At 34.1% G+C, this 13,146-nt stretch overlaps 1 protein-coding gene across 2 annotated transcripts in view; it reads right to left on the bottom strand.

Annotated features, from left to right (window-relative positions):
- Window positions 1-828: 828 nt before the first annotated feature.
- LOC149534689 (phosphatidate cytidylyltransferase family protein) overlaps window positions 829-13,146 on the bottom strand; it is a 51,729-nt gene continuing 39,411 nt past the window's right edge. The window contains exons 12-15 of one of the 2 annotated variants that reach the window (XM_089807126.1): window positions 6,069-6,120; window positions 5,793-5,893; window positions 5,562-5,676; window positions 829-1,185 (exon numbers count right to left, since the gene is read on the bottom strand). In XM_089807126.1, coding sequence (XP_089663252.1) covers window positions 5,563-5,676; window positions 5,793-5,893; window positions 6,069-6,120 — 267 coding nt within the window. In that variant the 3' untranslated portion in view covers window positions 829-1,185; window position 5,562. Of the gene's footprint in view, window positions 1,186-5,561; window positions 5,677-5,792; window positions 5,921-5,999; window positions 6,121-13,146 lie in introns of both variants that reach the window. The other variant, XM_089807125.1, reaches the window with a different exon arrangement.

Genomic DNA, 13,146 nt, shown 5'->3' with positions numbered 1-13,146 from the left:
TCCTATATATTGAGCAAAACAATTCCAAATCAACAAAAACATAGCCAAAATAAATAAATAATATAATGTAAGTGTTTTTTTAACTCATCTTTTGATTTATTTTTTGGTTCCCACACCATTTTTTTTTTCTAACTTTATTCCTATTTCTATTTTCTTGAGATCTTATCTCCATATCCTATTTATTGAGCAAAACAATTCCATATCCTATATATTGAGCAAAAGTTATTTATGTATGGTAATGGTATTTTAATTTAATTTTTGTTTCAATTTAGAAAACTACCCATCAACCTTTTCTTATAAGTTTATAAAAGCTTTTCAGTTAGTATTTAAGTATACTAATCTTATTTTGTTTTTATTTGACATATTTATGCTTAAAATATAGTGTCGTAACAATTGCTTTGGATTACTTATAACTAGGTTCTTAAGGATTCACTTATTTTATAAAGTTGTTTTGGAAATTACATTGTTATAACACTTTGGTGTTAAATTGCACTTGGGATCACTCTAGTGAATTCACAATCATGTATTCTGAGCTTTTGTATTCTTTCCATGTTGTCTAACGTGAGGATGCACCATCAACCTTAGAATAAGAAAACAACCTCGACTCTAACTAAATATTCATACCTAGCAACAGCAGATAATCCCCTATAAGCTGCACAATATTTGTGAGACAAATTTTGTGTAATCAAACCCTACAAGCTGATAGAAATTTTGCAGCTTATATCAAACTAGGAGAACACCACAAGAAAATTGATAATTATATACAATGAGTCAATATGAACTGCATGTCAAATTTGTCTCTAAGAAAGACATTTTCAAGCATTGAAATTCTATGAGAATAGATCATGTAAGCTCTTTATTGTAATATAATTTATTTATGAAAAATAATATACAACATTAAAAAAACAATAAGTGAAAGGAAAGGGGAAATAAATTGATACATAGGCACTAAATGCAGATATCTGAAATTTTGAGGAGTTGATGCTCCTTACATTTCTATTTCAGAATAATTTGGTACAATGCAAGAGCATATGAGTATGTGGTCGTCAAAAAAGATCAATTTGTTTAAAGTGTCTAAATTGGAACTTAATCCACTTGGACTATAACAACGTAGAGTGCAAGATCCTTAAATAAACTCTTCTAAGTTACACAGCGGTTTCCACGAACAGTCAGTATGAAAAAATTCTGTCACGGAAAAATCAATTATCAATAAATATACAATCAGAAAGAAGTGTTAGCAAATGTTATTATATAAGATGATATAAGCACGAAAATATTTACACAATAATATAATTAGTAATGCATTGTCAGGGACCTGCAATAAAACTTACATTGAAGACTCTTAATCATTTGTAAGTGATGTTATTCTGCCACTAGACTTTTTGAATGTACAGAATTATGACATTCCATATATTTATCCTTTACGATAAAGAAGATTAGTTGTGAACTGGTTACGCTACTAATTGATAATTCCTTCCAGGATACAAATTTAAAGAGTGAGTTTCTCTAATGCACAAATTTACACTACTTAACAATTAGTGTAGATGGTTGTGCACTCAATCTTGCTCGGAAATATCATTTGTAGAACAAACTCTCAGTCTTACTCAGAAGTGTCATTTGTAAAATTCTTAAAACATAGTGTTATGTACGATCAGACAGGATCATTGTCATAATATAGTCATCCACCAGTTCAATATTTAATATAATATGACTCAGTTCAATAGATTTGTTATTTGCGGTTAACAAACATTTGCTACAAACTTAAGAGTAGCGTCATGTGACATACTTAATCATATAATATTTCTATAATAGCGATCAAGATATCCCTTTGGTCAATCTTTAAATCCAATATAAATTAAAATATATTGACCATTTCTTATAAGGCCCTTTTAACGTGAACTTTTTTCTAACAATAATGTAACTAATAGAGTAGCTGCTTCTGCTTTTGATTGTGTTTAAATTTTTGCATAGCATTTCAGATCACACTCTTGATCTATCATCAGGATGATGCAAGCTCAATCAAAAGAAAGATCATAATGTCACTTTTATATGCAGCACATACCATCTACTTTTATCCCTAATAATTTATTAATTGTATTAATTAAATAGACTCTAAAAGATTATGAGAAATATGGTATTTAATACATTGTTATTCAACGAGGGCCCTCACATTTATGTGCCCTTCTAACAGTGTAGAGATTGTTAGGGATAATGTAATTTTGTATTATGATAGTACATGCTTTGCAAGTGTATTTCTTTTATATGTGTGTGTGAGAGAGAGATTTTATCATGCAGCCCTGTTCAATTTCTTAGGAGATAGGTCATTTAAGCAAGGTAAACTAACATGCACAACTCTAGATATGTGACACCCTAGTGGAGAGAAATGCATAAACCTTGCATGAATTTGATGGAAGAGATAACTGGCATACAAATCAACTCCTTCTCCATAAGAGGAGTATACTAAGAAAAAGGAATGTACACAAAACTAAAACTCTAAATAGCAAGAATCATAGAACTATTTTCATTTCATATTCCGAGTTTTTCAATTTTAAAATTTGCTTTATTTATTGCATATGCTCATCAATTTTGACGTCCAAAGCTCAAAAGGTTTGTTCAAATCTTCATTTTCACAAATAAAACATCTTGACTTCTAATCTCTCTTATTTCTTGGGTTTTTAGTGCATGGTGTGATTATGCACTAAAATCTGAGCAATTGAGTTTTTGGGTCTTCTTAGGGCATGCAGTTCTAGGCAAGATCCAAGAGACAGCAAAAAATGTGAGCACTTTGGACTGAAACAGACCTTGCCATTGTGTCCACAACAGCCAAAAACTTATAAATCAAGTTTCATTTTGTCAAAGTTGGACATTCAATTTTTTGGGCAACTTTTTTTACTGGGCATGCTTTTCCGAAACTCCATATGGATCCATACAATTGACGCATGAAAAATATTCTGTTAGGAATATTTCATTAGAAGGAATGTTCTATCAGTATTTGTTGACATCATCATTCCAGTTGCTGATATCATCACTTGCAACTACCTTTCAAGCTTTCTTTGTCCTTTATGAGCTGCCCTTGGTAATTGGCTATTACTTTAGCATACAAAGTACTTTGAATTTGAGTACAGATCTCAATTATCGAGACCGACAATTACCTTGGCTAGACCCTATCTGGCTAAAGTGTTTAGGGAAAAACCCTTGCACAAAACCACAGAGAACCCACTTGGGACCCAGGAAAAGTAATTCCATAATGTTAAAAAAACACTAACACACCATACTAATCCTAGAAAGTGAATTATAAGTTGCCATCAACATTTAGAAGTTACAACCAAGAAAGCAAAAGCAAAAATGCAATCCTAGGTGCCATGTTCATCAAGGAGCTTGCATCAAGGAGAATGTACATTCAAGATATTTTTCTAGTTTTTGTCAGCTTCTTTTTTCTTTCCAAGCTGTGGGAGAGCTTTAAAAAATGGTTTATGATAGTTTTAACTCATTTATTTTCTTGAAGTAATGTTATTTTGAAACATTTGCAGATACATGTGAAGTCTAGAATGATTGAGAGCTCAATTTCTGCAGATGTAGAGCTCTTAGATTCAGTCAATTTCACCATCTGGCAACACACAGTTGGGGAACTTGCTACAAATAAAGGTTATCTTTGACGTTTCAATGAGTGCCAGAACAAGTGTAGGAGCTCCTACTGAAGTAGACTTGCATATAGTTCCCAACCTAGGAATTAATGCTTTTGGTAAGCTGGCCAAATATGGGTTGACAAAGGGACAAATTCTTGGTTATTTCAAAAAGCAAGAGGAAGCAAACAAGCGGTTGAGAACTTAAGATTATAGTCGAACCCTTTGGCCATGAATAAATACCACAAGCCACCTACAAGATCATCCTCAAGTACTGAAATAGTGGATAAGAAGCTTTGATTTCTTGCAACACTAACTTTAGAAGATGACAGCTCATCTCTTTCCCGCAAAAGAACCAGGGATGTGGGCCTAATAAAGCCCACTAGAAAGAATATTTCAAAATGAAGCAAGGGACAACACAGATGAGCACATCACACAATGTATTTAAGCCAATTGGTCAATGACATTGATACTATTGGAGAATAGACCATTTTGATATTTCTTTAACATTTAACAATTGATTGATTATGATTTGTATTTAATTTTGTGCAAATTATGGATATTTGTGTGTAATATATATATATATATATATATATATATAGAGAGAGAGAGAGAGAGAGAGAGAGAGAGGTGGGGAGGGGGTGAGCTGAAACAAGCAACCAAGACCAAGGAAAAATAAATCAGAACCACCAGACACAAACCCGAAACCACAATATAGGTGCATGCAATTAGTAAGAGAAATTTAAGGTGAAAACCCTTAAAGATATAAGAAGATATCAAATAACAGGTGATACAAATAAATATTACTCAGGAAGCAAAGCAAGCTCATACAATCTTGAAAAGGAATAAAAACAACACTTGTGCTGAGTTGATCCGGGTAAACTTCAGAATCAAATTGTTAAATTTTGGGCGAAAATGACAGCTGGCAGGTGTACATGTGGAATGCCAGTTACCAGATTACAAGCTACCGGCTACAGCCCATCTCTTACTCTGACTAGAATCCCAAAGGGACACAATGACAAAAGATGGAAATTCTCTGTAGTTGCATTTTGTATTTAAAAAATATATATTTAATTAGTTAATCTCGTCAATTTATCTGCAGAATCCTTACTTCATCATTGGATCCGTGCAAAAGTGTGTGTGTGTATTAAAGGTACAATCAAGAAGAAAATTTGAACAAAACAAAAAAATTGAGTTGACAACCCTTAAAGATACAAGAAGATATCAAATAACAGGTGATACAAATAAATATTACTCGGGAAGAAAAGCAAGGTCATACAATCTTGAAAAAAGGAATAAAGACAACACTTGTGCTGAGTGATCCGGGTAAACTTCAGAATCAAAGGGACATGATGACCAAAGATGGAAATTCTATGTAGTTGCATTTTGTGTTTTAAAAATATATATTTAGTTAGTTCATCTTGTCAATTTATCTGAAGAATCCTTGTTTTATCATTGGATCCTTGCAAAAGTGTGTAAATTAAAGGTACAATCAAGAAAAAAATTTGAACAAAACAAAAGAATTGAGTTGATATTTTGGTACTCTATGTATTGGGTTAGTTATTGAAAATTTGATGGCCTCAATCACCATAAGAAGCATAGGAGTCCCTAGACACATTTAACACATGAAACATGCAACTAAAACTCCCAGCCAAGCTATTATGAGCCTAAATAGAATCAGAGAATATACGAATTTAGTTATAACCCTTTTTAATAGCCCAGTTTGAATTTATAGATGAAGTCATGTTTCGTGATTCGAAAATCTATAGTGAGATACCCATGCATCCTGCATATGACCTGTCAATGTGTTTTGTTGGAAATTTTAATCAATAAAATTCATGACAGCCTGAAATGTTCACAAAATACTAAAGGAAGAGCAGCAGAACTTACTTTCTGAATTATAAAAATCAATCAATAGAACTTGAATTTCATGTTTACCTTATAAACATAGAAGACTATAGAAAATAAGTGGAATGAATGCATTGTCTAATTGTGTTGTGTATGCCTCCAGTAAACCAGCAAAAATCACTGCAATAACCAATGATAACCAATCCTGGAAATGGGAATCAATACACAAACCTTAGTCAAACTTCTGCGCAAACTAGATGAATCACTAGCATAGACAACATCAACATCAACTTAATGCAGATATTATTTTTTTAATATTACCTGAGATGAAGAAAAGCTCGTCCATGTTAGCCAAGGAATAAGCACCAAACATGCAAACAGAACAGATGTTATACCAGCAGCTGTTCCTTCTATTGTTTTCTCTGCAAAGCAATAAACACACAACAAAGCTTTAAGGTAATATATAGAGTCTAATTCACCAGTAGAAACTAAATTTGTATGTATATGCATGTTGCTTGAAATACACACAATAAATATTTAAGCTCGTCAAGAATCTTGTTGAATCACATATCAAATTGCTAGCGAAAACACACGTACTTCCAGCCTTGCTCCATCTCAAAACTCCATATTTATGCCCAACCATCGATGCCTATTATAATATCAAAAACAATTATTAGATAAAAGGAAATACAGCATCACAATAGAGCTGAAGTATATGCAAGCGTTATCCACACAAACTAACATAAAAAAGACCAAAACATTTCTAAATTTCTTCCAAGTGGGAGAGAAATATGCAAAATAAGAACCTCTTTAGGAGGAAAGTCTTGGAATACTATTTTTCCATTAGAGCATCCCAGTCAAGGCAATACTATCTAAACGTTTCACAGATGTTGCTCATGTTGTATCAGCAAGAAGAGATGTAGCTCATTGTTCAACAACTCATGAAGAAATTGCCTACACATATTCTTTGGTACTGGAGTTTTTAGATATCATGTATCTTGTGGTTGACTCCCTAAATTGCAAGAAAACAAGCTTTCAGTGCTCACTTTGCATCCTTTGAAAGTCAATCACAAGTGATAGTTACCTAGACAAGTGCTGATCAGCCTCAAAAGTCCCTTATTGCATTTTGATACGCAGTAACTAGGAAGCGTGACTTAGGGCAGATTGACTTGGTGAGAATTGGATTTTTCTGCCAAACTGCATTTTTTATTTCTTAAATCCTATAATTCACCCTCCTAAGACTTTCATTAAAAAAACTTTGAAATTTGACTCATACAGACTAGGATGGCTGGTTACTACTGGGTGTCACTATCTAGGGATCTGGGCCTCCATGTATGTCATCTAGGTATTGGAAATGAATATTATCTCTGACAGCGTGTTTCTATGCCTCTCTACAATGTCCTTTAAGAATCTCTCCAAATTCAAAGTTCTGGTTGAATAAGTGCTTGAATGTAGACAGTCAAACCAGGGTACACACCTCAAACCTATGGCTTCATGCTCTCATTTCCTTTCTGTCATTCAAATGTGAGCATTCTCAAATGAAACTGATATTTCTTTTCACAATAGACAATCTCAAATATAGAGAGTCAACCCAGCATGTGCACCTCAAACCCAAGTCTTCATGCTCTCATTTCTCTCCTTTGTCTTTCAAATGCGAACATTCTCAAATGAAATTGAAAGTGCCTTTAAAATAAACAATTTCAAATCAACCTAAAATTGCATGTGTCATCTACTGTACAAATAAAATTGCTGAAAATCAAATGCACATCTTAAACCACACTCATTTCTAGGCATTAACATAATCTCAAATGGTAATGAATCCCAGTGCCTTTGAAAGTAAAAGAATATGAACTATTCATGGACTAATATCAAAACAATCAACTAGAAGAAATACATGAAAGCACACAGTATAAGGATTTTACACTATAACTCAGTTATGGGGAAAACCAACTTGTAATGTCAACACCTCACCAACTCTCACTCTTGATCAAATGGGGAACATTACAAGGAGCATTTCTCTTAGTTGTATCCCTCCTCCCTCTTTTACTTCAACTAAATACTACAATGAGGTCAAAGGAGCATAGTAATTATTCGTCTATAGCATCTATTCTCTCCACTATCTAATTCTAGACATTGTACAACTATAATTCCATCACGCATCCATACATTCTGATATTCCTCTTTTACCCATGTTGGTCTTCCTCCCCATCTTAATGCTAGTGTTGGAATTGAGAAAATGTGTAAGGAAGCTAAGGTGGCCAAATCAATTCCTATACTAATTTTGAGAGGGATGCCAAAACTTTTTTTGTGTTTACAACAGTAACAAAAATAATAACAAATATCATTCATTGCATGACACAATAATTTATGTGGGGAAAGCTCTTTCAGAAAAGAGAATAAACCACACTCCAAAAGTCAACTATTACATTATACAAACATCAGAAGATAACAATATACTTGTAGAGCAAGATTTCAAATGAGTATCAACAGTATATAGCCCTAGTACAATGACCTCATTAAATAGGGTTGCCTTCTAGGGAAAGCAAAGCCAACATAGAATCTGCAGTCAAATTTGAGACCTGATGCTGAACAGTCTAGAGTAAAAATAAAAATATATACATAAAATCAAAATGTGGCTTTGGAGGGTTGAGCACCCGAATTCCCTATAGGAGGGGCCATCCCCTTTGAACTTACAAAGCGGGTTCCCCCCTTGCAAACCCCTGGCACTCAACTATCATCAATGATCTTTTGTAATTGCAAGGTTGAGACACAATTTTCCTTATAGTCTCCCACTTGCCGAAAATTTTGCAAGAGCAGTGGAAGGATCAAAATTATAATTTAATTGGTACGGGCCAAGGGCTGATAGACTCTAAATACTATCTGAGCTTCTCTATGCTCACAGGCTTAGTTAAAGAATATGCAACATTTATTTACTTTAAACAGCTTCACCCTACCATCTTTGACCATATATCTGATAAAATGATACTATATATCAATGTGCTTGGTCTTAACATTTAATGTTGTTATCTTGGCTAGATAGATTGCACTTTGACTATCACAATAAATTGTCAATGTCCCTTATTTATTCCAATATTTGAATATATCTTAAGCCAAATGGCTTCTTTATAAGAATGACTAGCTTCCATATACTGAACTTTAGTAGTCGACCAAGCAACCCCAACCTATCACTTATACAACTATTAGATGACCAAATAAACAGACGAGCATTGCTGGATTATCTGCTATCAACATCACTTGCATAATCTGAATCCATATAACCATGAATATCAATTGAATATTCATCTCCTATCAAATTATTATAATACCACAAGGAATACTCTGAAGTACCACACAAATATATGAAGACATTTTAAACTGCGTCCCAATGAACTCTATTAAGATTAGACATATATCTAGAAATGCATCCTGCTACTTGAGCAATATCTTGTTGAGTGCAAACCATATCACAAAATAAACTTCCAAGTGCACTCTAGTAAAATATTAGAGTCATGTTTTTCATCTCTAAAGGAGATGTTGGACAATCTGAAGTAGACTACTTCACTCCAATTGTTAAACAAACACATAATGGTCTACAATCCTACATATTAAACTTCTATAAACTAAACTGACATGCTCTAACCAAGCCATAGTTTTTCGTTCACTCTATCTTGTCATACTTCCAACTCAAGGATGTATGTAGTTGCACCAAGATATTCCATTTCAAAGTTAGTGCTCCAATCCCAAACTTAATTCGTATGTATAAATTTCTGGTACCACATCCTAGAATTCTATTTGAAACCATTCAAAGATTCTTTCATTTTAAATTCCAAATTACTTTTTCCTTTCGCCACGTTGTGCTCTAGCTGTCATAGAAATATCCTCATCCAAATCAGCTTAAAGGAAAGTTTTTTACACATCCATTAGCTCAACCTCTAGATCATAAGCAGCTGCAATTGAAAGCAAGAACCCCCCGAACCCGAGAGTAACCTTCCTTGCTTTGTACCTCTCAATACCTCTATCTGAACCAAAAAAAAATTCTTAAATACCCATTTACAACAAAAAAGATTTCGTCTTCATGTTAATGTTTTTGAACCAGAATAATATGAGTGCAATATACAGAAAACTATAAAAGCATACGAACAGATGACACCATTATTTACCTAGGGAAAACCTTCCTACTCGAGTGAAAAACCCAGTCACACCCAAAAAATAGACTCTTTATTACATGCTCAACATAATTACAACAGTCTTACGCTTCTGATTGACAACTCTCAATATTCAATCAATAAGCCTTCTTCCTAGTTCAATCACTTTAACTATGCAGATATATAATATAAGAATTCTTCAAGTATCTCACAGATACAAAATGATAATGAGAATGACTCATATGCACAAGTCTACTGTTCACAGATTGCATACATAATGATGCTATATCATGAAATGCACTTGATACAGAAGGCAGACTAATTCTCCGAAGAGGACAATATCTATTCTGAAAAAATATTCAACAACCTGATGCTCTGTCAGCCTGATATTTCTAAAAACATATGAAAAGAATCCGCTAGTGGTACATTCATTTACCTCTCAGAAAAATATAGAACAACCATATCACATATATCGTCCTTTCTTGCAAATAACCAAAGAGTCCACCGGGTAGCTTAAGAGGCGTGCAAGGAATGACAAGTGACAATAGTTAAAATTACTGACAATATTCCCATAGCAATTACGATGATTAATAACATAAACTGACAAAGTTAAACATGCAGCAAGTTAATCATGCCAAGTCATCACATTTGTGGTGCCATGTCATCATAACTCCTTGCTGGAAGGGGGTGAGAATAAAATAAAAAGTAAAACCGATCATGAAAGACCCGTTCGACCATGAAATAACAGGACGCACATTGTCTCATCTGGATGATGATGGTTAAGAGGAGAGGTGAGAATGGTATCTCTTGCAGCTACAAAAAAACATTATCACTTCAAACCACGGTAATAGATCTCATCTGTCATTCTTTTTGATAACCATCAATCCATAGAATTCTAGATTCTAAATCATTCACACATAATGTCTTTTCTATGGATCAAAGTACATACATGTTAAACTTTAACCTTTCTTTGTATTTCTCAATATCTCCATCTAAACCAACCTTTTTTCTTCAACACCCATTTGCAACCAACAGGTTTTGGTCCTTCAAGTAATGCTAAGATCCCGTGTATCATTCCATTTCAAAGCCCATTCATCACATAGAAATCTTTCCCGATTTTAAATTGTTCATAAACGATATATTTTCTATGGATCTAGGTTCTTCCATGTTAGCATTCAAAGCAAAAATGCATCTCTAATTATTAGATAAATACCTTCTAGGTGAACATCTATGCTATGTAGACATTTGAACTCACTAAATTGGGGGGTTCTTCCTCCTCTTTTAAAGATTCAAAAATAAATGAGCTCTCCTCAACTTCTTATTTATCTAGGGGTCTCAACTGGACTTTGTTAGGCATTGAGAGAAGTTGAATCGCATCTTTCTATTCAATTTGCTTTAGCTGCAGTGTAACAGAAGAAGGCTCAATTTCTCTAAAAATAACATTTCTATTATATGTTATCTTATGTGCAACTAGATCCCAAAGCTCATATCCTTTCACATCATAATTCTATCCAATAAAGAAACATCTCATAATCTTGTTCTTCACCTTTACTTGCTTCTTCTTTGGCACATGTGCATGTCTCAACCAAAAATTCTAAGATGTTTTATTGAAGGCTTGTGAATGTACCATGCCTCCATAGGTGTTTTATCAACAAGAGTTGAAGCACAAGACTTTTTAAAGTAGTAAGCGGTGGCAACAACTTCAGCCCAAAACTTTTGTTTCCGGGCAGCAACACTCATCATACTTCTAGCCTTCCCCATTAGTGTTATGTTCATTCTTTCTAAAACTCCATTTTGTTGTGGAGAATATGGAGATATCTTTTGTCTATGAATATCACAATCTATACAAAATCTATAAAAATAACTTGAGCAAAATTCATAAGCACCATCAATCCTCAAAATTTCTATTTTACTTTCAATTTGCAATCAAACCAATACTTTAAATTCTTTAGATAGACTGAAAACTTCAAATTTTGCTTTAGAAAGCACATCTATGTCCTATTATGCTCAACAATAAATGAAACATAAAATGTGGATTTTCCAATGAAAGGAACATCTACAAAGCCAAACACATCAAAATGAATAAGATTCAACACGTCACAAGAAAAATGAGAACTTAACTTAAACAATGTTTAGTTTTCTATAAAATGAATGCTTGCAAAACTAAAAATTAAGATTAAAATTAGTCAAAACTTTAACAAGGTTTTTCTATTTCAAGGTCCTTAGACTCTTTTCTCAAATGTAACCAAGTCTTTGGTGTTGTTTTGGTTCCACAAACAATTTGGCCACTTGGCACAATGGAACTCACTTTCTTCCTTCAGGTTTTTGGCTTTTTAGTTAGTCTAGGGTCCTCAAGGTGGTATTGACTAGGTACTCAATAAGTCAAATAGGTGAGCTCCCGATAGTTGGATGCTAGTCAATTTTCCTGGATGTCCCTTCTCCCTTTCCTCTTTGTTTGTTTTTGGTTAGGCCCCCTTTTGGACTGAGTTTTTTCTAGCCCTTTCAGACATGAGGTTTGACCTCCGACACTTTGAAAGGCCGAAAAGTCGCTTTTTCTTTAGTGTCTTTCGAAGCCCTTTCGGACTTTTGAAGTATTAGAGGCCCAAACCTCCAACACCCTAAAAGGTTGATCCCCACCTCATGTGGAAGATCCAAATGACTAAGGTTCTAAGTGCATCAGACTTTTGCAGTCCGACGCTTCTGCTGATGTTGGCTCCCCAGGAGGCCCGTGGCTATACAGCCACGAAAATGCACTTCCTTTTACATTGCTTTTTGTAACTTTTCAAAAAAAAATTCTAAGTCCTCTCCTTCGTAAGGAAGTGCATTTTCGTGGCTATATAGACATTGCCCCCAGAGTCTATAAAGAGCTTAACAGTTCCTTTTGTTCATTCTGCAATTAGTTCAACCAATGTTTAGTGTTTTTCCAAGTTTAGGAGTGCCATTAAAAGTGAATGAGAGAAAATATGACCAAATGAGTAATGTGATGCCACAAAGATGTTCAAAAGGGCTAACGGATAAAGATGGACATTGTTTGAGGTTAATTGTGACCCAAGTAACAAGACTTGAACTTGGCTCAAACTCAGCAAGGGTAACTCGACTCGTGACCCGGCTTGAACTCGCCTGTGACTTGACAAAGTGACAAAACCCTTGAAATTTAGAGATTTTTTAAGATATAAAGAAATTCCATGCACCCATTACTGAATAAATCTTAAAGACACAATAACATCATGAAATAGAAGGTAATTTGATCACATACATAACATACATCGATTAAGTAAACTTTCGATGTATTAAGAAAATTTTGAAAACAAATATTAAAAATCAAACAAGTTAGATGAGTCAGCCAAGTCAGCTGAGTCAGCCAACCGAGTCAGTTGGGTCAAGCGAGTCGGCCCAATTGACCCGCCAAGTCAGGGTCACGGATTATTTTGACCTAACTGAGGTAATTTGACTCGCCCGACTTGTAGCGAGTCTCATTACTCTAATTGTGACAACTAATTTTTAGGAAGAACTTCTTTTTTGTGTTTTTC

Source organism: Cupressus sempervirens, chromosome 10 (assembly GCF_028749045.1).
Source record: "Cupressus sempervirens isolate cs-2001-9-10 chromosome 10, ASM2874904v1, whole genome shotgun sequence".
NCBI classification, from domain to species: Eukaryota; Viridiplantae; Streptophyta; class Pinopsida; order Cupressales; family Cupressaceae; genus Cupressus; species Cupressus sempervirens.
This window is presented reverse-complemented; position numbering and strand designations above follow the sequence as displayed.